Source organism: Mus caroli, unplaced genomic scaffold, assembly GCF_978045245.1.
Source record: "Mus caroli unplaced genomic scaffold, Mus_caroli_1 scaffold_2, whole genome shotgun sequence".
Taxonomy (NCBI): Eukaryota; Metazoa; Chordata; class Mammalia; order Rodentia; family Muridae; genus Mus; species Mus caroli.
The window spans coordinates 86,712,031-86,736,900 of NW_028227257.1; the positions used below are offsets into that span (position 1 = coordinate 86,712,031).

Consider the following 24,870-nt stretch of genomic DNA (forward strand, 5'->3'; position numbering starts at 1 on the left):
TGCCTCCCAAGTGCTAGGATTAAAGGCATGCACCACCACTGCTCGGCCCAATCTTCCATTCTTATAAATGGCTGATGGACTGGTTGGGGTGTTATGGGTATTCCTGCATTCAAATGCCAGAGATCTTCTAAAAGGTTTTAAGACAAATCTTGGAATGTTAGCTTGTTCAGGCAGCTATAATAAAATACCAGCTGGGTGTGGTGGCGCACGCCTTTAACCGCAGCACTTGGGAAGCAGAGGCAGGTGGATTTCTGAGTTTGAGGCCAGCCTGGTCTACAAAGTGAGTTCCAGGACAGCCAGGGCTACACAGAGAAACCCTGTCTCAAAATAAAATAAAATAAAATAAAATAAAATAAAATAAAATAAAATAAAATAAAATACCAGAAACTTACAAAGAATGAAAATCTGTTTCTTACAGTTCTAGAAGCTGTGAAGTCCAAGAACCCAATAGATAAGTATCTGGTGGGGCCATCTTCTTTCTTCCTGTGACATCACATGATTTGGGGGTTGGGGCTCCCTCTGCTTTCATGATCTGATCACTTCCCAAGGGTTCCACCTGATAGCTGTCATTTGAGGGGTGAAGATTGCACATATGAATTTCAGGGTTGGGGATCATAGACCCCAGTTCCCAGAACTGAGATTTTCCATTCCTGTCTCCTGACATCCCCACTGTTCAAAGTGTGCCCACCTGAGCTTCTGGGAAGCCCTTGCCTAGTGGAGGTTGTAAAATGCCCAGAACAGAGTCAGAATCTTTTGTGGAAGATGGAAAAGCTGCTAGTACTCACCGATAGCTGTTTACTCGTGTGGATTGTGTCCATGCACATTCCTGTGGGAACAGGTTTGTCCCACCTCTTTTTGTCTTTCTGTACAGCCTAGGCTGGCCTTGAACACACATCTTCCTCAGCTTCCCCGGTGCTAGGATTACAGGTGTATGTCAGTAGCTCTGGTAGGTCCTCCCGCTCCTCTTCCCCTTCTTCCTCCTCCTTGTCCTTCTTTCTTTTTATCAATCAAGGAAGGGAAGTATATTGCTTTTCTCAAGCAACTTAAGGAAGGGCTTATTTTAGCTCATGGTTTGAGGTTTCCATGCACTGTGGTGGAGAAGCAAAGCTTTAGCTTGGAGTGAGCCTTTAGCTGTGGCAGCAGAACATGGGGCAGGGGGCATTGCTGCATCCACAGCCAGGAAGCAGAGATGGTTGCTGCTGATCACCTCACATTCTCCTCTCTTATCCAGACTGGGACCCCAGCCTGTGGGATGGTGCTACACATACTGAGGGTCACTCTTCCTAAGCTAAGCCTCTCTGGAAATAAACTCAGACACACCCAGAGTTGTGTATTCTACGTAGTCCTAGGTGGTTCTAAATCCAGTCAAGTTGATTGCGGAGATAAACTGTCACCGGAAGTCGTTTAATAAATCCTGATTCTTCAAAGTTTATTGTGCTAGATAATGTTCTTTAGAGTCTGGTTTTGAACCAGGTATGGTGGTGTATTCCTACAATCCTAGTCCTCACAAGGCTGAGGCAGAAGAGTTGTGGGGCGAAGGCCAGCCTGGGCTGTATAGTGAGGCCTCGCCTCAGGCAGGAAGGGAATTCACTGGAAGAGCCCAGGAGACCAGAAGCACACTCTCAGGACCTTTATGAAGGAAGGTAGTAGTCTTTCTGGCGTGGACAGGAGGAGTCATGCCTCCCATGGAAGGATGGATCTGTTTCTGTGTCTCTTCAACTCAATATTCAGATGGGGGGCGGGGCTGGTGAGGTAGCTCAGTGGGTAAAGGCACCTGCCACCAAGCCTGATGACCCGAGTTTGATCCCCAAGCCTCATACACTGCAAGGGGAGAAGCGACTTTCATAAGTTGTCCTCTGACTTCCACATGCATATAATGACACACGCCCGAAGTAAATAAATGTAATTAAAAAAAAGTTGTCTGGTTTTTTTAAAGTTGTGGACATTGCACTTTCTTGTTAACATTTGCTGTTTGTATTAGTTATTTTTTTTCCCCCATGGCTATGACAACTACCTGAAAAGGCAATTTGAGAGCAGAAAGGGCAGGCATGGTGGCCCATAGTGGCATCTGCTTGCAAGCCCCCAGATTTGGGAGGCAGAAACAAAATGAACACTACATGTCTGAGGCCAGTCTGAATTATCTAGGAGGTTCCAGGTCAGCAAGGCTGCCTAGTGACACAGCAAGAGTTTGTCTCATGGCTTTGGTGGTTAATCTTGATTGACAACTTGACCAGATCTGAAATCCACTAGGAGGCAAGTGACCTTTCCTTTCCTTTCCTTTCCTTTCCTTTCCTTTCCTTTCCTTTCCTTTCCTTTCCTTTCCTTTCCTTTCCTTTCCTTTCCTTTCCTTTCCTTTCCTTTCCTTTCCTTTCCTTTCCTTTCCTTCTTTCCTTTCCTTTCCTTTCCTTTCCTTTCCTTTCCTTTCCTTTCCTTTCCTTTCCTTTCCTTTCCTTTCCTTTCCTTTTCTTTTCGGTGAGCTTTTTTCTGATTGGGTTAATGGAGATGGGACGAGCCACCCTAAGTGCAGGTGACACAGTGTGGTGGCAGGCACAGGGGGAAGCTCTTGCCTCTGTGCCTCACTGGTGAATTTACTCAGGTTTCAAGCCATCTACCCTGCCACTGCCTCTGCTACTGTATTGCCACATCACCCTTCACTAACATCAGAGCCAAACCTCTCCAGCCTTCTAATGCGGACTGATGACCAGTGGCTCTTCCAGAATCCTCCAGGACTCCAGTATTAGGGTTCTGTAGAGGAAGAGAACTAATGGAATATATAGTCACATAAATTCATATATAATATGATTTATTAGCATGACTTACAGGCGGTGATCCACCTAATCCAACAATGGCAAGCTCTTGATAGACAGTCTGAGAATCCAGATGTTCAGTCCATGAGGCTAGTGTCTCAGCTTGTCTTTAGTATACCTCAGAATTCCCAAAGTAGGCTCTGGTGCTAGTGAGGGAGGCCCTCGGGAGAAGGATCGATATATGAATTTGCCGGCCAGAATGGGGCAAGCCAGAATGGGGCAAGCCGGAAAAAGCAAAAATCTCTTTCTTCCATGACCCTTATAGAGGCTGTGACAAGGTGTGGCCCAGATTTAAGGTGGGTCTTCCAACCTCAATGATCCAGTTAACTAAAAATTCCTTCCAGATGTGCCCAGCTGCTTGCTAGTTATTTCCAGATGTAGTCAAGTTTGCAGCCAAGAATAACCATCACAAGTCCACCCCTTGTCATCTTGACACACAATCACCTCTTATACCATGCTTAATTTCCAAGTGAAAAAAATGAGGTCATGACTATGCCTAACATGATGTAACCATCTCATGTACAGCCGTAAACACGGTATGTATTTTAGAACAGGTGGCAATATTCCCTTGAGGGGCATTCTTTATCTCATAACTTAAATATGACAACCACTGATATTATGTTAATTGATGTTAGCATTACATGATAAGGGATTGGACAAAAGAAAACAAACATCTGTACAAACACATTCTTAACACAATGTGACAGAAACGGTCACGTTGATCACAATCCTCACTTCAGCAGTTGGTTTGAGCTGGTGTGTTTAACTACCTTCCAATTCTACTCTTCTGTATTTCCTCTGTCCTTAGTAAGCACCTCAGTAGGTCTTGGTGTTTTTCCTGGAAGAGTGACCCATACCAAGGACATTTATAAAAAGGAGCATTTACCTGGGGGCTTGCTTACAGTTCCAGAGGGGAGTGCGGTCACAGGCAGGCATGGTGCTGCAGCAGTGGCTAAGAACTTACATGATCCTCAGGCAGAAGGCAGAGAAAGAGACAGGGCTTGGCTTTTGAAACCTCAAAGGCCACACATTTGCCAACAAAAGCACACTTTCTAATTCTTAAACAGTCCACCAAACGGGAACCAAATATTCAAACACATAAGCCTGTGTGTGGGGGGGCGGGGGGGGGCACTCTCGTCCAAACCACCACAACTTCTGTGACTGACTGGGACTACGGAGGCATGCTGCCTTGTCAACTTAGCAATCACTGGTGCTCAGTGTCTCCTGTGTGAGCAGAGCCATTGTTGAACTACCTAGATTATACTCCTGACCTACTCTGAGAAGCTGATAGGTGACAGTATTCTATTTGCATAGGTCATTATCTATCGGTCTAAGCCTCATGGTCTGTGTTTGACAAGAGGTTGTTTCCTAGCATAACTATAAGAGGTGGAGTTATTCGATTTGGTATTTGCACTCAATTTAGCATGCCTCTGGAGGCACACAGTGAAAACGACTTACAACTTCTCGTTGCTTTCTTGCATTTTTTTTTTCTGGTACCTGGAATTGAATTTTTCCCTTTGTCTCCTCACATCTCTAAAAATCTATTTAGTATAGACTGGAATTCAAAGAAGCCCCCCTTTGAGAGCTATTCATTCCTGGGTGTTCCCATGGCCATATGAATATACATATACATGTCGATACTTTTCTATTTTTCTTTTGTAAATCTTTTTTTCCAGGCCTTGAGAGAAGCCTTTACAAATCAGGCAGGGAGATCTCATGGTTAGGTAATGCCCAAGAAGATTGGTGTTTCAGTGGCTCTGAGCAAGTGTGTCCGAAAAGCTAGAGGTATCTGAGCTCAGCCAATGAGAGAAGAAATGGAGTGGGCGTGGCCTTGTCTTAACCAAGATCCTCCACCCCTCTGTTTCTTTCCCATTTCTAAATTGAGATTCCAGTTTCTGGCAGACCGGGAAGTGCTGAAGACCGGAGCTTCCTCTTCTGTGACCAGGAGTCAGGGCACAGACTCCTTCCCTGTGTTCCCGCCAGATCGCCAGGGGGCAGGCTGCTCCGGTATCACGGAAGTCCGATCCCGAGAATACCGCGCGTGAAAACCCAAGGTCCAAAGTAGGTGCTGTATCCGCCACAGTGCACCGAAGGGTCCGGGTTCGCTCCCCGGTGCTCTTGATCGCTTCCTGCCCTTAGGTCTGGAAGTCTCTGTGGCCCCGGAAACCCCTGGAGGGCCCTGCAGACCATTCTGTCTTGGTTGTCTTGGTTGGGCTGGTGAGATCGCTAGGCCTGATTGACTACAGAGCCTTGAGCTCCTGCTGGGTTCTGGGTGCACTTAGGTCTGTGCCACGTTGCCCACAGCCCGGGCATTTGGTGGTGTTTTTCCTCGGATCTAGGCTATTGGTGGAGCAGGCGTGTGCTTTGCTGAGTCCCGCCACCTTGGGGAGGACCCCAAGATTTGCAAAACAAAAGTAAACTGCGGGGTGGGGGGGTCATTTTCTGTGTCCCCATCAACCATCTACCAAGTAAGACTTGTACCTTGAGACAGGGAAATCAGAGAGCATTTGTGATAGAGTGATTCATGTTTTAGACTTTTGGCCACCAGCCAGAGTTTGGTATGAGTGCTTTATCACCCTCAGGTCCCCACTGTTATTCTTTGAGGTGGTTATTGGTCCACCAGAGCGCAGGTGCGGCATGACAGAGGAATGCTTAGGAGGCTCCTACATTTCGGTAGGCAGGAGACCCTCCTCTGCGGCCCTTGTGTCCTTTGTGAGTAGAGACAGGATCCAGGAGTGCCTGCACTTGAAACTCCTACTCCCCTTTCACCCCCACCCCCACTTCCCACCACCATCTGCTCCTGACCACCCATCACACAAGAGGTCCAGAATCATAGCCGTGATCTGCTTGGTAGATAGCCTGGTGTTCTGAAACTGAGGTGAGCAAGCAGGGGGAAAGATTGTTGGTGACCCCTGGGGCTGCAGAAAGGAGAAACAAATGCAGAAATGCATCGAGCTAAAGCCACAGTAGATGAGCTTCGTTTCTATGTAGCCATCCTGGTGTGGTGCTCACAGGTCCTCAACAGATTGTGTTTGTTGAAGTGTTTAACTGGATAAGGACACAGGGGATGATACACAGCTTGCAAGAAGAGGCAGATATCTTAGTTCCAGCTACTAGGGAGGCTGAGAAAAGAGGATCACCTGAGGACAAGAGTTCAAGGCCAGCGTCGGGCAACCTCAGGGGGAAAAACAGGAGGCGGGGGCGGGGGGGGGGGGAGAGACAGAGAAAGAAAGGGGGGAGCAACCAGCCTAGGCAGTAAAGTGTAAAATGCTTTTCTTGCTTTGCAGTCATGAGGACCTGTGTTTTATCCCCAGAACCCAGATAACAATAGTCTGATGTTCACTCCTCATCATTCTAGAGCCGGGGAGATGAAGACAGGCTGGTCTCTGGGCCTTTCTGGCTAGCAAGTCTAACCTAATCTGCAAACTTTAGGGCCTAGTGAGAGACCCTGTCTCAAAAAGCAAAAGTGGACAGCTCCCAGAACGATATGAGAGGATGTTCTTGGGCCTATACACAGACAGACAGACACACAGTAACACACACACACACACACTCACACACATACAACCCTTCAGCAGGCATGTGCATTTGTGTTTTGGCAGATGTTCTGTCTTCCTCAGCAGGAATCCACGACACCTACTACCTGCACAGGCTCAGCCTCCACTCAGGACATGGAGAGTGGCTATGGTGATGGCCTGCAAGGAGAATGCCTCAGAAAACCAGACCAGACGCAGCCCAAACTCTATGGAGTAGGTGACCCCACGGCCACGTTCTCCTCTGACAGCTCCTGCCTGTCCTCCAGAGGAAGAGTCATCAAATGGTTCTGGGACTCGGCTGAGGAGGGCTACAGGACCTACCACATGGATGAGTATGACGAGGACAAGAACCCCAGTGTGAGTGAAGACCCCTCCCCACTGCGACCCAAGAGCAAACTAACTGCAGGGCAGTCAGCACCCAGCTTACTCTTGCCGGGCTGGAGTTATGATCCTCAGGCTCCAAGATGGCTGTTAATGTCTGCTCTATACACAGTTCATCTCTGAGATGGGTCAGTAATGTCTGCTCTGTAAGAGTCAACATTAAGTGGGACCAGGGATGTTGAAATTAACAGTGCTTGTCATGTAGTACCCTTGACAAATAGTAGCCGCTGTTATTTTTCATATCATCTACCTTGATTATCATAATTTATTGTATATAATAGTTTGGCAGGTCAAAGAGCTGCACAATAATCCTTATTAATTAATGGTTTTGATCTGTTGAGCATCTCATCAGGTATCAGCGGCTGTTCTAGGCACTGGTGTCAGAGCTGTGAACTCAAATCCTGCCCTGTGTATATTTTAGTTGAGATAGGCAGAACAAGCACACACATAACACTTACTGATAGGGACTGCAGAGAAAATGAAGACAGGGTGAAGGGGACAGGGGATGATGGCAAGCTGGGAAATGTTGTTCTTTGACATAGGATTATCAGAAGGCAACTTTACTCTGGTGACATTAGATCAAAAACTTAGAAAAAAAAAAGCGAGAGAGATTGTGTTAGTTATCCACTGCTGTAACAAATCACCCCAAATCTCAGCAGCTTAAGTAGCAAACAAACATTTCCCAGTTGCTGGGGTTCAGGACTCCTGGTGGGTGTTTTAGGGCAGGGGTTTCTATCACAGTACCTTGAAGCTGATGTTGTAATCGCATCTGAAGCCTTGCCTGGGTGGTGGGACTTGAACAGGTAAAAGGCTCCATCTCCACGTTCACCTCTTGGTGGGCATGTGTTCCTGTCCACATGGACTTCCCCCCTCCCCCAGGACTGCCTCAGTTATGACAGCTGGCTCCCTCCAGGGCAGATGGTCTAAGACAGAAGAGGACACTCTGAGTACTCAAGATGGAAGCCACATGCTTTTATGACCTAACCTTAGAAGTGACATTCCATCAGTTCTGCCTGTTCTTTCCATCAGACACAGTTGGCAGATTCAGTCTCTATGCGGGGTGCTGTGGTAGAGGCTACCCACCCCCAGGACCCATGCAGCTTCGAGAACAGCTGGGACAAAGGCCCCAGGCTGGATGACATCAGCAGGCAGTAAAGGGACCAACTGGGCTGCAAGTAAAGCCATCAGCATGGTGGGAGATCAGTTCAGAAAGGCTTTGAAAAATGTAGGGACTCACAGGACTTGGTGAACAGGGAAGGGTATGAAGTGTTCAGGAGAGGAGAAGGATGTCTGCTGCAGCTTCAGTAAGACATTATAGGGTTTCATATGGAGTCCATATGGGGAGTGGACAGGAGAGGAGGTGGGAGCTATGATAGTGATCTGGACAAGAACTGTGGTGGCTTACACTAGGAGTTGGGTTGTCTGCCTGTGGAGGAAACAGTTTCCTTTCCGGGAGCGGCAAGCATAGCCTGGTATGTGTCTAGCTCCCAGCTCATTCACATTTAATGGTTTTGTCTTTTTTGATTCCTTCACTGCTCGAAGAAGGCAGGGGTCAGGAGTCCGTGCCCTCCATTAGGATAAGCACCTATGGAGAGACAGCCAGATGTTGTGTCCTGTTAGCTGGGTCCCCTAGGGAGTCATTTACACTGTCACGGGGGATGTCCACTGAACACCCCCACTCTTGTTTTGTTCCCAGCAGAGTGCGATTTATAATGTTTTTGGAGAGACACTGCGGTGTCCTGGGCATAAATCTTTCTTCAGGGAGCAGGCTATCAGCAGGGAGCTGTACCCTGATCCCTGGGGGCATGGGACAGAAATTGAGTGGTTTTCTGAGGGCAGGAGAGTGCTGGAAAGAGATATGGAATGCCAAGAAGCAAAGAGCCATTCCAAGTGGAGTGTGGGAAGGCTTCTTGCCAGAGGTGGTATTTGGATGCTGTATTTGAAACCTAGTGAGTGCCAGCTTGAACAAAGATAAGGAGGGATGGTGGGAGGGTGGGTTGGTGCCCACCCTGCTGTTTGTGGGTTCCTCAGGCTCCTTGCTAGCAGTGCTTTGTCATGCTCATCCTGCCTCTACCCTTTGTCTGCAGGGCATCATTAACTTGGGCACCAGTGAAAACAAACTCTGCTTTGACCTTCTGTCCTGGCGGGTGAGTATGGGACTGGGCATCACCAGCCCCAGATGAGTGAGCTCAGGGGCTGACATCAGCAGCTTGAGGGATTTCTTGAATCCTTTGCCATGGTAGCTTGCTGCATACCTCAGTGGCCCTGACTTAAGAGCCATGGGACATGGATTCCAGATCTGCTTTGGAAACAACTTTACTTTCCTCTCCCTTTCCCTTTCCCTTCCCTTCCCTTCCCTTCCCTTCCCTTCCCTTCCCTTCCCTTCCCTTCCCTTCCCTTCCCTTCCCTTCCCTTCCCTTCCCTTCCCTTCCCTTCCCTTCTTTTCCCCTCCCTTTCCTTCCCCTCCCTTCTCTTCCCTATCTAGTCTACCAACAGAACTATATCTATCCCTGGTCCTTAATTTTATTTTTCTTCACTGGAGATTGAATCCAACATTTACACAGTCTAGGCAAGCCAAACTACACCCTCTTTTTATTTTGAGACAAGGTCTAAGTTGCCCAGGCTGATCTTGAACTTATTCTACAGTCTGGGAAAATCTTGGATTTGTAAGGCCTCCTACTTTAGCCTCCAGTGTAGCTGGGTGCACTACCAGGCTTGGCTTCTAGGGCTCTTTCTAATCCGGCTTGCAAAATTCCTTAATATTTTATCAGATTTCTTAAAATTTCATCAGATGTCTCAACTCTCCAAAAAAAAAAAACCACCTAAAATTAGTTTCAGTAATATTTCATTTACCTAGTATATCTAAAGCATGACCATTTTAGCTGGTAATAAATGTACAATTATTGATATCTATTAAAACTTGTTTTTATGAAGTCTTTACAGTTCAGATTAGCCACCTGGTAAGTGCTCAGTAGCCATAGAATACCAGTGGCTTCCATGTTGGACCAGCTCTAAGGGTGGCAGAGGGAGGGGAATGGCTGGGCCCAGGCCTGGAGAAGTAGATGATCCTAATTCTTCTGGCTCCCCGTCCAAGGTCACAACGTCATTGGCTCTCTTTGACCTTGTAGCCACAATGCTCTAGTGCCACTAATTCAGTACCTGCTTATACAAAGGATACTCTGAAATTTGCCACCGTATGCAAAGGGTGAGATTGAGTTGAGCCTGCAGGACACAGTGCCTTGAGTCCCCACTAAAGTTGGATCCAAGGCCAAGTTGATGTCACCCAACTCTGGATCCTCCTCTGACCTCTGGGAAGGCTGAGCAGCCCGACTTCCTGCTGCTACTCTTGCACCCACCCCTTTGATTTTTGTTGTATAGAGAGCTAAAGCCAAAAGTTCCGGATGTCCTTTCAGTTCTGCCACTTGCTAGCTCGGTGGCCCTGCCATCACTTTGTGATCCTTGGTTTGCTTATCTGTGAAATGGGCCTGGGAATGCTGTCCTGTGCTTCTTTCACAGTTTCTCTGAGAAGCAGGAGAAACCCGCTGATGAAGGCCATAGTGCTGTGTGGATGCAGGTGGCAGTGCTGGCCATCAACCTTGCTCTTTTCCTATGTGTCCCCAGCTGACACAGGGTGACATGCTTCATGTGGAGCCATCTCTGCTGCAGTACCCTGACTGGAGAGGACATTTGTTGTAAGTAGATGCCCCAGGCTGGTGTGTCCCAACATGGGACCTGCAGGTCCCCATGGAGGTAGAGTAGAGGTGGGACACATTTCTGTTTGGTGTAACAGGAAGAAGGATCTCCTGGCCAGTGGTGTGCTCTTAACCCTGTAGCGCACAGGGGAGCACCTCAACAAAGAATTGTTCTGTCCACCACATCAGTTGAGTCTGAGTGAAGAAGCCGGCTGTAGGCTGAGAACGTAATTGTGGAGACCTGGTGACCAGGGGCTGGCCTATCAGCCTCAGCTCTGTCCCCAGAACTCCCATCTTGGTTCCTGTGACCCTAAGTCTGTGGCAAGTGAGGAGACTGCCCTTGCTTTTCCAGGAGCTTTAGAGATGACAAGGGAGCTGACTGGGGCCCCCTCTCAATGGTTTGATGGGTCAGGGAATGGTACCAACTGTGCTGTGTAGTGATTATTTACTAAGAGTCAGGCACTGTTCTAAGGGATTCGTAGTCCAGCAGGACCTGACCCAAGATGTGTCCCAAAGCTCACATTCTTAGAACAAGGTCATCAAGATGGTGAGCTCTGGGGCAGGCCACTGGGCTTGAGTAAGGACTCTGCCACTTACTAGCAAGGGAGTCAATTCCTTCAGAGTCCCTCAGTTTCTTTATTTGCAAAATGGTGATGATAGTAATCACAGTCACCATGAGACGGTCTCTGAATAACATTTGTGTGGTGTTGAAGCTCAGTAAGAGCCATGGTAACAGCTCCTGTCACAATAATGTTAATTATTATCATTATCAGCTAGATGTGTGGAGTGTTTATCTCTTCCCCCACAGTCTCCTGAGTAGGTGAGGTTGGGCGACCTAGACCCAGAATACGTTGTGGCTGGATGGAGGAGATAAATGTCTGCCACCTTGGGAAGGGAGGATGGGGGCAGTGGTAGCCAGCCACCTGCAGGTTCCCAGAGGGGCTCTGGAGTAGACTGGGCTGAGGATGCTCTGACAGTATTGTATTTTGTTGGTTTGTTCTTCTAGCCTCCGGGAAGAAGTGGCAAAGTTCTTGTCTTTCTATTGTAAGAGCCCGGCACCCCTCAAACCAGAGAATGTGAGTCATACCTTTCCTAGGGGTGAGGGGTGTCAGGAAGGGCACTTGGGGTCTGCCTTTCAGTTTTACTTCCCAACCCCATTATGCTGTGATCCTTTTGACTTCCCCACCTTTGAGAGAGATCCTGTGAGTGATCAGTTCCAGCTGACATTCCCTTGATCAAGAGCAAGGTGCCCAGAAATCAGCTTGACTGGGAACCAATCGAGGCCTTTGTCAGGGCGGATCCCCAGAGCACTTTCCATGGCCCTTGTTCTTCTCTGTCTCCTGACAGAGGCATTCTTCTCTCCCGTCACTCCTAGGTGGTTGTTCTGAATGGCTGTGCCTCTCTCTTTTCTGCTCTGGCCACAGTGCTGTGCGAGGCAGGGGGTAAGCGGACGCCATGCCTCACTCCCTCAGCTTTTGACCAGGGCTGTGCTAGGCTGTGACCACAGTTGTCTGGTTGGGATACTGAGGGTGGAAGCCAGGGTTTCATGCATGCAAGGCAAGCCCTCTACCTACCGAGCCACACCCCTGGTCTTAGGAATTTTGAACTATGACAGATTCTCTGGCAAGTGCTGTGTGATGGGGTATTTTCATGCAATGCTGGGCAGTGGCAGTGAGCTCCCCCACTCTACCTGCAAGTAGCCGTGAGATTTTGAGTCAGCACCAATACTCTGCCCTGTTATGGGCTGCTAGGATATTCAGGAGATTAGGTGGGCCACATACATTTTTATATAGTTTCACCTTATAGTGGCTTAGTCTGGATGTGACCCCATTATAAGTGAAGGAGCATCTATATTAGAAAAAGCCTGGTCTTGGGGATCCAAGCTTTAAGGTTTGGGGAACTGAGAGCAAGAATATGCCCTAAATGTTTCCCAGAGATGATAGAGGCTAGCAAGGGTGGTGGTGGTGTACATGACAGGGTCTGTAGCATCCAAGCCAGAGGCCAATAGGTTGTCTGCCCCTGCTCCTAGAGGCTCTCTTGATCCCCACGCCTTACTACGGAGCCATCACTCAGCACATCTATCTCTATGGCAACGTCCGACTGGCCTATGTCTACCTAGACAGCAAGGTAAGAGTGCCTGCATTTGAGTTTTCCTGTAGGCAAGGGTTTCCTGGTTCCGAATCTGTGGGAGGGTGTGAAGGGAGCCTGTGTTAGGGGCTTTGGGGTTGCTCTGAAACAGTAGTGGTGCCTTCTGTTGTTGCATGGACGCCTCTGCCTGGGTTCTCTGGAAGCTCCAAGCTACAGGTTCTAAGATCCTGGATTCATGGAGAAGCCAAGGATCAGACCCATAAATGAGAGGGTGGAAAGGGGAAGTTTAAACCTTGGAAGTCCTGAGAGCCAATCAGAGAAGCCTCGCTGCCTCTGCCAGAAACCTAAGAGATAAGGATGGGGTGGAAGGCAGGAAGGGGAAGCAGTCCTTCCTGTTTTTCAGAGACTGTACCCAAGAGGCTGGGGATGACAGGGAAAGAGTCCCAAGAGTTCAAGTTTGGGGTTGGGGCCATGTCACTGAATTTGGCTCCTGACTTTGGTGGGTCTTTCCCCAGGTAACTGGATTGAATACACGTCCCTTCCAGCTCACAGTAGAGAAGCTGGAGATGGCCCTGCAAGGAGTCAGTTCTGAGGTTGGAGATTCAGTCAAATCCAGGACTGGGAGTGGGTGGGTTTCAGCAGGTGCTAGACCCTTCATCTCCTGGGAATTGGGCTTGTAACATTGATAGGGACATATGGGGGGGGTGGATTATGAAACCATCCCGGGACTGGGGGTCAGGCAGAATCCTGTATCTATGGAGGGCCTTCGCATTAGAAAAAGACCTTGAAACCACAGTATACAGAGAACCAGGCCACTTCATCAGAAATGTCCCCCTCACAATAAAGGGTAGCAGGAGGTGGTAGGTTAGGATCATAATTAATTTTATATATGCAGGAAAATGTCAGGAGTGAAGCCCGTTATTGTTTTTAATGAATGAATGTGCCTTAGTTACTGTTCTATTGCTGTGAAGAGACACCATGGCCAGGGTAACTCATAAAATAAAGCATTTGATTGGGGTTTGCTTACAGTTTTAGACGGTTAGTCGATTATCATCATGGCAGGAAGCAGACAGGCATGGTTACTGGAGAAGTAGCTGAGAGCTTTTCATTCTGGTCTGCAGAGAGACACTGGGCTTTGGAAGCCTCAAAACTCACCCTGAGTAACACACCTCCTCCAACAAGGCCACACCCCCCATCCTTCCCAAACAGTTCCACTAAAGACCAAGCACTCAAACCTAGGAGCCTATGGGAGGTGGGGTGGGATTCTAATTGAAACCACCACAGCAAGCTAATTAAAAAGAATACTCTGCCTACTCTAGTCCTTTGTTTCTGCTTCAGGGTCAAATATGGATCACAAGAGTTTATAGTTTAGTGAGTCTCTCTGGCAAATTGAGGGGTGATCCTGTTCTTTTTGAGGGCCTCCTTAAGAAAGGCAGAGACCTAAGTTCCCGCGTTTGCTTTCTGCCTATGTCCAGCATCTGTGCACTTCACTGCATTTACTGTTGCCATTCATGCTGTCAAGTGCTCAGTGCAGGCACTGTGAAAGTTCTCAGTCCCTCTGACACAAGCAGCCTCTCTGCTGGCAGCTGGCACGCTTCCCTGCTCCCTGCTTGCTCTCTTTCCATAGCTAGGACGGCCCGGCAGATGTCAGTCTGCGACCTACTCATTTGCTTCTTGTTGGGTCAGGAGCCTGTCTCTGCCATGCATTCCTGGGCATCTATCAGCCTCATCCAGTGAGACTGTAAGGCTCTGCAGTGGTGGTGGGGGACACTGAAACACCCCCTGGATGGTTTCAGGGTGTCAAGGTCAAAGGCCTTATCCTCATCAACCCCCAAAACCCTCTGGGTGACGTCTACTCCCCGGAAGAGCTGCAGGACTTTCTGAGATTTGCCATGAGGTGAGTTCTGCCTGCCCCACAAAGTGGGCAGACAGAGTCCTGATGTGGCCTGGGGCAAGTCCTTAGACCCCTGTGGGCTGCTACCTGCTGTGGTGTCTCCCTTCTTAAAAACATTACCAGCTGTAATGCTCTAGGGCCAGGCGCCATGCTGAACACTTTATTATTTATGCACTTACGTATTTATTTACTTATTTATGTGTTTATCTGCGTTCACGTGTGTATAAATGTGGAAGGTAGCAGGCATGCCTCAGATGCTGTTTCTGAGAAAGGGTTTCACTGGTCTAGAGCTTGTCAAGTAGGAGAGGCTATCTGGCCAGTGAACCCCAGGGCTCTGGGTGTCAGACTTGGGCCCTTCATGTTTGCAAGACAGCTCTTTACTGACCAGACCATCTTCTCAGCTGAGCCTTTCTGTGTTGTGTCTGTGGTTCGACTCACAGCAGCCCCAAGAAAAAGGAACACTTATCATCCCTGCTTGACGGAGCCTCAGAGTGGTCCAATCAGGAGCGGGAGCAGACATGAGTCTGAATCTCTTTGTCTCCAGCCCAGCATGGAGGACCCCAAGGGTGCCTCCTTTTCCCTGCGGTGATTCAAAAGCTCCAGGGTCCTCTGCTTTATGTGTGCAGCCTCCCATTTGTGAAAATATAGACCAAAGTGGGCAAGCGGTTTGGCAGCCCCGAGCTACCCTGTGGCCCCCTCCCCTGGGTTTCTGGTGTCCTGCTCCCCAACACTGAATGACATACTTTGGCTCTCTCCTTCCCACTGCCTACCCACTCCAGGCACAAGCTGCACGTGATCATGGATGAGGTTTACATGCTGTCTGTGTTTGAAGAGTCCCTTGGCTACCGCAGTGTCCTCAGCCTGGAGAGGTGAGGCTCCCGCTGCAGCTGATTCTACCAATCCCTGGACTGCCTCATGGTTTCCCAGCCTCTATCTGGGTCAGCTCACAGGGCCTGTCTTGGCCCAAGGTGGTTCTATTAATATCTGTTTGCTCTCACTGGTCCTCAGGTTAGGGTCAGTTAGGTAGACCAGGTCTTCAGATTATTCTATGGCATTCCCAAGAGTTCCAAGGGGGAGGAATGGGGCTTGGCATTCTTTGAAGGGATATTTGATATATGGGAAACTGGACTTTTGTTTCCTTCGTACTTAGAGTAGCTCCATTTTCATCTACCCATCAGTCTGTCTGTCTGTCCATCTACTCACCCATCCATCTGTCCCCTCACCCCCATTGTCCATCCATCCCTTCATCCACCCATTCATCTGCCCACCCACCCACCCATCCCTTTATCTATATTTCTAGATAGACGAAGGTCCCAGCAGCTAAGGACACAGGTAGCCATTTCAATGATAGTGGCAAGAATGCTGAAGGGGTGTGGCAAGGAGCTGTGGGAAGGTCAGTTTGAGGGTCCTGCTTGGCCTGGATTCCTGGGTTGGTTAGGGAAACCCTTTGAGGAAATGGTTTTTGAGCTCAATTCTAGCTCAGACATTAGGTCTGATGGTTTCCCCACACAGCTCTACCATAGACACAGTGAACTCGGCTGTATTCTCATATAATGCTATTTATAGACACAGGCAGCAGGCTGTCTGCTGACCCGTTCTGAGAGAAGCATGAGAATTGGTGGCTCGAGACCCAGTTTCATCCATCTATCTACTCATCCATCCACGTATCTGCCATCTGCTGTCTCTGGGTCACTTTTGTCTCCATGTTTTCTTCTCTGTAGGCTGCCTGACCCCCAGAGGACACACGTGATGTGGGCCACCAGCAAGGTGAGTTCCTGGCTATCCTGGGTGGAGGAAATGGAATCAGTTTCTTCCATGAGGGCCAGCCATGGCCTAGCATACATCTTCTTGTAGGACTTTGGGATGTCGGGGCTACGCTTCGGTGTACTGTACACGGAAAACCAGCACGTGGCTACTGCCGTGGCCTCCCTCTGCCGCTATCATGGCCTCAGTGGCCTGGTCCAACACCAGATGGCACAGCTGCTCCGGGACCATGGTGACTTTCTGGGTCTAGGGGCTCGAAAGAGGAGTGGGGTTGGCATGCACAAGGACTTGCTGGGGCTCATGGGTGCCTCGCCTGTGGAGGAACTTAGGTGATGTCTGAGACTGTCATTTCTGAGTCCAGGCTGTGCTCAGTTCCTTGCTTCCTGCCTATGTAGCACATTTCTTCACCTCCCCGAGCCTCGGGTTCCTCATCTGTAGAGTAGGGCTGATAACAGTGCTAGGCTGAGTATGATCTGTAATCAGATTAGAACCCATGGCATACAATGGGTGCTTGGCTAACGTGAGCTCACAGGCTGTGTGCAGTGCTGTGCCTCTGTACTCCCAGCTACTTGGGAGGCTGAAGCAGGAGGATGCTTTATGGACGAGAGTTCCGGGATAGCCTGGGCAACATGGCGGGACTCCACCTAAAAATAAAAGTGAATTTAAGAATATCAGCTTTGAACACTTTGAAAAGAGATCAGGAGTTCCTGAGAAATGACTGTGATGGGGAGGTTCCTGTCTCTGAGTCCTGCGCTCTGTCCCTGCCTCCAGCCATGGGTCAGCTGGTGAAGTTCTCCTGTTCACTCAGCCTTTCAGATGTTCTTTTGTGCATCTCACTGCCTCCCTAGGGCCCTGAGAAGAAATTCTATATAGTTTCCCATCATTTTTACGGATGAGGAAAAGGAGGACCAGATGCTAAACACCCAATCTAACAGCCTAAAGTTTTGTAGAAAGAGTGACAAGACCTCACGTTGGCAAGGGAGGAGAGCTAGGACATTGCTGATGTGGTCAGAAGGCATTTTTGCCACAGTGAAGAACCATCCCTTGGTTTCCTATAAACACACTTATCAAAGGACCCAGCGGCCAGAGCGCCAAAGGCGGAACCTCTGCGTGGATAAGTTACTTCTCTCATGAACGCCCACATCTGTAAATGGTGCCCTCCCCGCGCAGGTGCGTTGGTACACAGTGTCCCATCCATGCTGACACAATAAAATCCGTGGCCCTATGGCTTTCTCCCCAAGATGCCGTAATGATAAGGGAAGCTAATAGTTAGACATTCCATGCCACACGAGGCTAGTTTTGGTGACATTTGGGAATGAACAAAACTTTCACGATAGATAGCATCAGTCACAGAAAGGGGGATCAGTCTAAATATCGTGAGTATAATCTTGGGGTCACTCAGAATCCTGATTGTGGTGTGGTGTGCCTTCGCAAGTGTATAAATGTATCATAATTCATTCAGCTGTCCACCTCCACCCCCATCCCCTCCCACCCCTCACCCCTACCCCGCCTCCCCCCAAATTGGCCAATAAGTCGATGAAGATCAGGGAAGGAGCTGAAGTTGCCAAGGTCTGCCTTTCCCGTCTTGCCGGAGGCCCTACTGGGAGCAGGACCTTGGTCTGTGTGGTTCTGAGTACCACTTTATAACTGCAGGCACCTTTGGCTCGGTTCCCATCCTGAGGGACTTTATCCTCTGGGCTCCTGAATGTGGTCCAGGACCTGGAGCTCTCAACTGCATACCTGGATCAAAGGCACTTTATAGGGAACACTGAACTCACAGCCCTGAGTCCGTGACTCAGTAAGCTGTGGGAGGTAATAAAGCACTCCCGGAAGTGCTGGCTGCCACGCCCTTCCATCCCTTAGCAGTGAGGTGAATGCATCGGTGTGAAGATGCGTGGGGGTTCGGTATTCCCTTCCTTCCCTTTAGACTGGATCAGCCAGGTGTACCTGCCAGAAAACCATGCCCGGCTCAAGGCTGCCCACACCTATGTCTCAGAGGAACTCAGAGCCCTGGGGATCCCCTTTGTGAGTCGTGGGGCAGGCTTCTTCATCTGGGTTGACTTGAGAAAGGTAAATCGGGTTGAGATGTGGGTATTGAAAAATGCCAAGCCTCCATCCAGGTGAAGGCATTGGACGGTCTCCCGAATTCTGAACTTCTTCCACCCTCCCAGTATCTGTGCAAAGGCACCTTTGAGGAGGAGGCGTTACTGTGGCGCCAATTTTTGGACAACAAGGTGCTGCTGTCCTCCGGTAAGACCTTTGAGTGCAAAGAACCCGGCTGGTTCCGCGTGGTCTTCTCAGACAAGGAGAACCGGCTTCGCCTGGGTGAGCAGTCTCTTCCTCCAGCCTCCCCACAGCATCCTCTGGGGCCCCTGCTTATGACCCCAGCAGCCCCCGCCCCCCCCCCGCCCCCCCCCCCGCCTCCCCCCCCCCCCCCCCCCCCGTGCTGACAGCTCCTCCTCCCTTCTTAGGAATGCAAAGGATGCGGCAGGTGCTTGAAGGACAATCTCAAGTGGTAGAAGATGCCTCTCCCTGTCACACTCAGGAGCCACAAAGCCAGCCCAGATGAGGTGCCCATTGCTTCTCACTGTTCCTGTGACCTGGCCCTGTGGGGCTACAGGAGACTGAGTGTGGATGCGCCATTTGTCAGTGAGACTCACGACTTGGCTTTGACTTTGAAGGACTTTTTCCTGCCCTCTGCTGGCAGTGGGAGTCTGTTTAAACTGATATTCATCTTGGGCTGTTGCTGTCCCGTATTCAACAGGATTAGAATCAGCAGGATGACTTTGTGAACAGTGTACAGTTTGGAGAGTCGTGACTGCTCCTAATTACAGCTCCTTTCTAGGATCCAAGAGTGAAAAAGCAACTCTTCATTCTTTGTGATGGTGCCTTCCTGCCTCTTTCCTTGTTTCCAGGGAAACAAGCCAGAGGATCAGCACAACGCGCGCGCGCGCGCACACACACACACACACACACACACACACACACAGGATAACATTCCAAGGATGTTATTCCAAAGCATGTTCCAATGGATGGAATGAATTCTGTTTATTCAGGTCTTTGGAGGCCGGGACAGGCCTCAGCTTGGGATGTGGAGAGAAACACTTCATGGTGGGCCTTAGGAGGAACTTCTTGGTGGAGCTGAAATGCCTGGATCAAGTTCTGGGATTCACTTCTTACCTGGGAAGGAGATGCCTTTATTGCTGTCCCCAAAGATATGGCCTAGCAATGGCTAGGGAAGGGGAAGGGACAGGAGGCTGTATTTCTGAACCAAGGCTGTCTGGGGCCAGGCAAAGATTGATCTTTCTGTGCCTATGAAGCCTACGAAGGGGCTGCCTGTTCCATTTGAGGGGTGTTTAGTGAAGATCCCAAATGAATGTCTGGTTGGTGGCCTGCATGTACAGTACCTAGAGTCACAGCTGCAAGAGTAGCTGAGGCAGGAGGATTACTTGCACCTGTGAGTTTGACATCAGCCTGGGCAGGAGTCACAGATGCAACATAAACAGTGGAAATCAGAAAATTACTCCTGACCCCAGAATGAACACATTATGAGTGTGTCAGTGAAAACAGCATAGCCCAGGCTGGCCCAGACAGTCAGCCCAGGCTGGCCCAGACAGTCAGTTGTGCCTTGCAGGTACCCATCGCTGTACTCAGGATATCCTCTCACAGATGAGGAATCATCATAGTCCTAGATGGAATAATATTCCAAACCTCATAGCTACAAACCTCAGGGTTAGGACCCAAGTGAGAGTAGTTTGCCTTGGTTCGGAATCTGCGTGTGGTGGGTTGGAGAAATGGCTCAGAGCTTAAGAACATTTGCTTTTCTTCTGAGGACTTGAGTTCCCATGGTGGGCAGCTCGTAACCATCTGTAACTCCAGTTCCAGGGATCTATTCCCCCTCTGGCCCTGTGGGCACTGTATACACACACACACACACACACACACACACACAGAGCCATAAAAAGGAATCGCATGTGTACTATTTATTTGTGCATTGCTTTCTGCTGTTTTCTTGGTTGGTCTGTAGATTGCCTATATTTTCTGTTTTGTTTTTCTCTGTCATTAGTTTACTTTTCTTCCTTTTCTTAGATTTTTTTTCTGGATATCCCCTCTTCATCTTCTACTCATTTTACCATATGCTGTATTTTCCTGCTGGCTGTTATCCTAGAATATAACATCTACAAACAATTTGTTAATAGGAAAGCAAGCATGCCTCAGCTTTCCCTATAGCAATGGGAGACCTTGAATCCCTGGTGACCCCTGGCTGGGTTTGTGGTCTGTGTTCATTTGTGCCTTTCAGTTTTGACCCTGCAAAGTCTTGTTTTACACAGGTGACATTTGCTTCAGGTGATCACAGAGTTATCCCGGCCATCCACTGGGAGCCACGTGTCTTCTGACTGTTGTGCAGCTCCTGGGGTGGGGTCGGAGAGTCTGCTAGAGACTTTCAATCCCTGCTTGTCTGAGGATCAGTTTTGCTCCCTTTTTGGAACATAACTTTACTGGTTATAGAATTCTGTAGTTAGTGGTTATTTTCTGATTTCCTCTGTTCATGTTGCATTTGCAACTCCTTCCAAGACAACGTGTCAACTCACTCCTGTCCCAGTTTCCTCATGCCTTTAAAGGACAGTATCAGGCTGCCAAGATGGGTCAGTGGTGAAGAGCACCAGAAGCTCTAACAGAGGTACTGAATTCAGTTCCCAGCAACCATATAGTGGCTTACAACCATTTACAATGGAATCTGATGCCCTCTTCTGACATGCACCACATAAACCCACAAAACACTCATATATAAATAATAATAATAAAAACATTATCATTGGTGACATTTAGTGTCATTGCTATGTGTGAAGATACTGAATTATCTCATTATCCCATTTTATGTACCCTGTGATTCTTGGATCTGTGGCTTTCTTCATTAGCTCTGGAACGTTTTCAGCCTTTATTATCAAGCATTGCCTTTCCCTTCTTCTCCATCTGTCTTGGTTACTTTTCTATTGCTGAGACAAAACATGATGACCAAAGCAACCTATAAAAGAGAGTGTTTGATTGGCCTTACAATTCCAGAGTGTTAGCATCCATGATGGAGGAGCAAAGGCATGGCACCAGGAGTAGCTGAGAACTCACATCCTGATCCACAAGGAGGAGGCAGAAAGAGCACCAACTGGGGAAGCCCCCTTGAGTGACACACCTCCTCAACCAAGACCAAGTCCTTCCCAAACAGTTCCACTGCCTGGGGGACCAAGCATCCAATACATGAGCCTTTGGGGTCATTCTCATTTAAACGGCCACATGGTCTGGAGTCCTATTTGACCACGTGACAGACTGGCTGCCTCTGAATCTCTGTCTTTTTCATATTTCTCTTCCCTTTTGCTCTCTGAGTAATTTTCTTTGCACTTTATGCAATTTAATAATCCACTAGCTAGATATAACCTGCCTTAATCTTTGAATTTTATAGATTAGAAAAGTGTATCTTTCCTCCCCAAAGTGGTAAAAAGTTATTGTTTTTTTTAATTTTTAATATTTTTTATTACATATTTTCCTCAATTACATTTCCAATGCTATCCCAAAAGTCCCCCATAGCGCCCCCCACTTCCCTACCCACCCATTCCCATTCTTTTGGCCCTGGCATTCCCCTATATTGGGGCATATAAAGTTTGCAAGTCCAATGGGCCTCTCTTTCCATTGATGGCCGACTAGGCCATCTTTCGATACATATGCCGCTAGAGACAAGAGCTCCGGGGTTCTGGTTAGTACATCATGTTGTTCCAACAATAGGGTTGCAGATCCCTTTAGCTCCTTGGTTACTTTCTCTAGCTTCTCCAAAGTTATTGTTTATAATATTTTAAATTACTGAAACATGGTTGCTTTGTGTGTTGTATACAGTCATCTCTGTATCCATGGAGGATTGGACCATGACCACTTTGGGAATAGTAAAATTTGCAGATGCCCAAGTCCTGTATAAAAATAGCTTCATCTTTGTATATAACCTAGGTACATCCCTCTGCAGACTATTTTATTCATTTAGCTTTTGAGATTAAGAGTCTTGCTATGGAGTCCCTTACCTCTAGTTTCTCGATGTTTTAGAAAAGACAGTCTTTAGCATTGACAATCTGTAGAGTCCCTGCTGCGTGTCAAGGCAGTTGGCTTTATTTATTTCTCTTTATATACAATGAATACCCAGGCCACCTCCAACTCCAGGGGAACCTTCCCCAGCTCCCTGGTAGATTCATATCATTGCATGTAATGTAAGTATAACAAAAAATACTATGTGAGCACATGTAGGTATCAGAACTATAAACTCCAATGAATCTTGTAGCTAATGTTTAGGGAATTGCCATTACAGAAGATGTTCAGAGTGTTCAAGTCCACGCATTTACAAAACTTCTAATAGCACAGATTCTAACCTTCCTTGTTCCTCATCACCTCTGTGGGTTCTGTACTTAGGAAGCGTAGCTGCATCGTTTTACCTGTGCTGGCTTGGGAGGTTGCTTGCTTTTCCTGTGCCTACTTCTTTATACAGGCTTTTGATACAGACAGGATCTTTCCCCCTCTGTCTGGATTCTCTTCATCTGTCAAAATCGTAAATATTCTCCAGGACAACAAAAGTGTTCCCCCTGCCCTGGAAAACAAGAGTTTTACTACATTGCCCAAGCTGTCTGCAAACTCACCGTCTTCCTGCCCTAGCCTCCCAAATGTTAGGACTACAGGAGTGAACCACCACATCTGCCTGGAGATGTTAACTCTTGCCTGATCTTAGATCTTTTCAGTTGCACATGGCCTCTTTCCTCTTGAGCCTGAAGCGTTGTATCTCCACTCTTCTCAGCTTCTCACTCTCTGCTTTATGTAGCCTCACTTGTACACTTGTCTTATTCTTAGTTAGCGTATTCGTGATCCTGCTCCCTTTAGTCACTTAACAAACACTGAACACATGCCATATTCCAGGCACCATGCAAGCTTAAGGCTATAAAATGTGAACAAGATAGGCAAGGGTTCCCAAAGGCCATGCTTAAAACAATTTTGCAACCCAGTAAACGTTCACTTAATGCTAGCATGTACAAAGCATTAAAAACATGTTGTAAAAGACACACAAATACAAAGGAAACAGATAAGAAACAAGACAAAATCTCCCAGTGCAGGTAGCTACAGCTGACCTGCTTTTAAGAAGTAAAGCCTTGGGTTGCAGTTATGATTCAGTGGTTAAGAGCACTTGCTGCTCTTTTCGAGGACCAGAGTTTGATTCCTAGCACCATCAGACAGTTTACAACTCCCTGTAACTCCAGGAGACCCAATGCCATCTTCTGGCATGCACTTTCATGCAATTCTCTCACACAGAGAGACCAATACGTGATAGTATAATAATAATAATAAAAATCTTAAGTTTTCTTTTTAAAATGATACAAGCCACTGTCCTGTGGAATTCCAGGAATTTGGCTGTGGTACCATTGGCCAACAGTCCTGACGTCACCCATCCAGTTCTCAAATGGGTGTATATGGTGAGTTCAGTAGCGTGTGTGTGTGTGTGTGTGTGTGTGTGTGTGTGTGTTTGAGGGATAGAGACACATTCTGTTAGATGTGGGAAGAGGAATTTGGACAGAATCTTCTGTCCCTAGATTTTCTCATTCCAATCTCTCTAGGTCTAAGACAAAGAAATATTAACCCCCCAATACTGGAATCTTTGCTGGTGAGGAAAGTCTTCATAGGTCTCCAGACAGTAATCTCTGTGGGCATTTAAGCTGTAAGTAACAATGTCCACGAGGTGGCGCTAAAGTACAATCGGGACCAAAATGCACTCGCATTCCGCGGACAGATGAACTACAGCCAGCAATGGCAAGCTGGGTTGCCTTTCAGTAACTGTCACTCAGCTTTTTGCTGCCTGTGACAGATGCCACTATGCATGCCGCTCCAGTTACTTCCAAAATTTTATAACTGCTTCTTGTTTTTGTTTTTGTTTTTTGTTTTTTTTTTGTTTTTTTGTTTTTTTGTTTTTTTTCAGAAATCCGCCTACCTCTGCCTCTCAAGTGCTGGGATAAAAGGCGTGCGCCACCACTGCCCAGCTGGATTTTTTTTTCCCAGAAAAATATTATACTTACACCTGGACACAAGCATCTGCTCACACATTTTCTCTCTTCTGATTTTGCACAAGCACATTTTAACTAAAAGTGATCGTGCTTGTCCCTTCTTAAGGGACTGTGGCTTCTCATTAGCCTGTCTTGGAGATATTACCTTGCTGACTGGTATGAAGACTCTTTCTCCGTTGTTCCATAATCCTACAGTTTACTTTCTTGCTAGTATTAGAAATAGTGCGGTGAATGTTTCAATAAGTGGTGAGACTTTCTGCAGGGTAAACTACAAAGAAGGTTGGTTGGAATTGCAGGGCTAGGGCGTTTTTTTATTTTTACACCTTGATGGATACTGACTGCCAAATTGCCCTGGGGGCCTAACAATGCTTTGCAGAGTTGTAGATTGTCTCATTATGTGGCCTAGGCTAGCCTGGACCTAGTGAGTGATCCTCCTGCTGTGCTGAGATTATGGATATAAGCCACCACGCCTGACCCAAATGTTTGCCTTTTCAACAGTTTTATCCGGGAGCTTGGTGCGCCTGACTGTCCCTCTGCCTTTGCCCGAAAGGGGGATGCTCACGTGCGCTGACTCCTCCTGTCCAGCAGGGGGCGCGGCGCTACCGCTCCGCATGCGCAGTGCGCGCCGTG

At 48.0% G+C, this 24,870-nt stretch overlaps 2 protein-coding genes across 6 annotated transcripts in view; both read left to right on the forward strand.

The window, feature by feature from the left end:
• Positions 1 to 4,946, forward strand: part of LOC110306667 (putative inactive 1-aminocyclopropane-1-carboxylate synthase-like protein 2) — a 20,489-nt gene extending 15,543 nt beyond the window's left edge. The window contains 1 exon segment of the mRNA XM_021178690.1: positions 4,791 to 4,946. Coding sequence (XP_021034349.1) covers positions 4,791 to 4,946 — 156 coding nt within the window.
• Accs (1-aminocyclopropane-1-carboxylate synthase homolog (inactive)) lies at positions 4,702 to 20,965 on the forward strand. 5 transcript variants are annotated; one of them, XM_021155521.2, is made up of 15 exons: positions 4,702 to 4,868; positions 6,410 to 6,700; positions 8,812 to 8,871; positions 10,346 to 10,416; positions 11,423 to 11,492; positions 11,792 to 11,858; positions 12,446 to 12,543; positions 13,020 to 13,097; positions 14,301 to 14,401; positions 15,178 to 15,267; positions 16,120 to 16,165; positions 16,253 to 16,394; positions 18,090 to 18,232; positions 18,334 to 18,487; positions 18,634 to 20,965. In XM_021155521.2, exons 2-15 carry the CDS (start codon positions 6,410 to 6,412, stop codon positions 18,729 to 18,731), a joined length of 1,509 nt encoding a protein of 502 aa, XP_021011180.1. In that variant the 5' UTR covers positions 4,702 to 4,868; the 3' UTR covers positions 18,732 to 20,965. The 5 variants fall into 5 exon arrangements, with proteins under 5 accessions (XP_021011180.1, XP_029340426.1, XP_029340434.1 ...); XM_029484566.2 differs by having other exon boundaries at positions 6,428 to 6,700; XM_029484574.2 differs by having other exon boundaries at positions 6,431 to 6,700.
• Positions 20,966 to 24,870: the final 3,905 nt, after the last annotated feature.

What these genes read in the sequence shown, in the direction of transcription:
- Accs (XM_021155521.2), top strand. Translation starts at nt 6,410, where the DNA reads ATGTTCTGTCTTCCTCAGCAGGAATCCACGACACCTACTACCTGCACA. An exon ending in TTGACCTTCTGTCCTGGCGG is followed by an intron (nt 8,872 to 10,345) that starts GTGAGTATGGGA and finishes ATGTGTCCCCAG; the next exon opens with CTGACACAGGGTGACATGCT. An exon ending in TCTGGGTTGACTTGAGAAAG is followed by an intron (nt 18,233 to 18,333) that starts GTAAATCGGGTT and finishes CCACCCTCCCAG; the next exon opens with TATCTGTGCAAAGGCACCTT.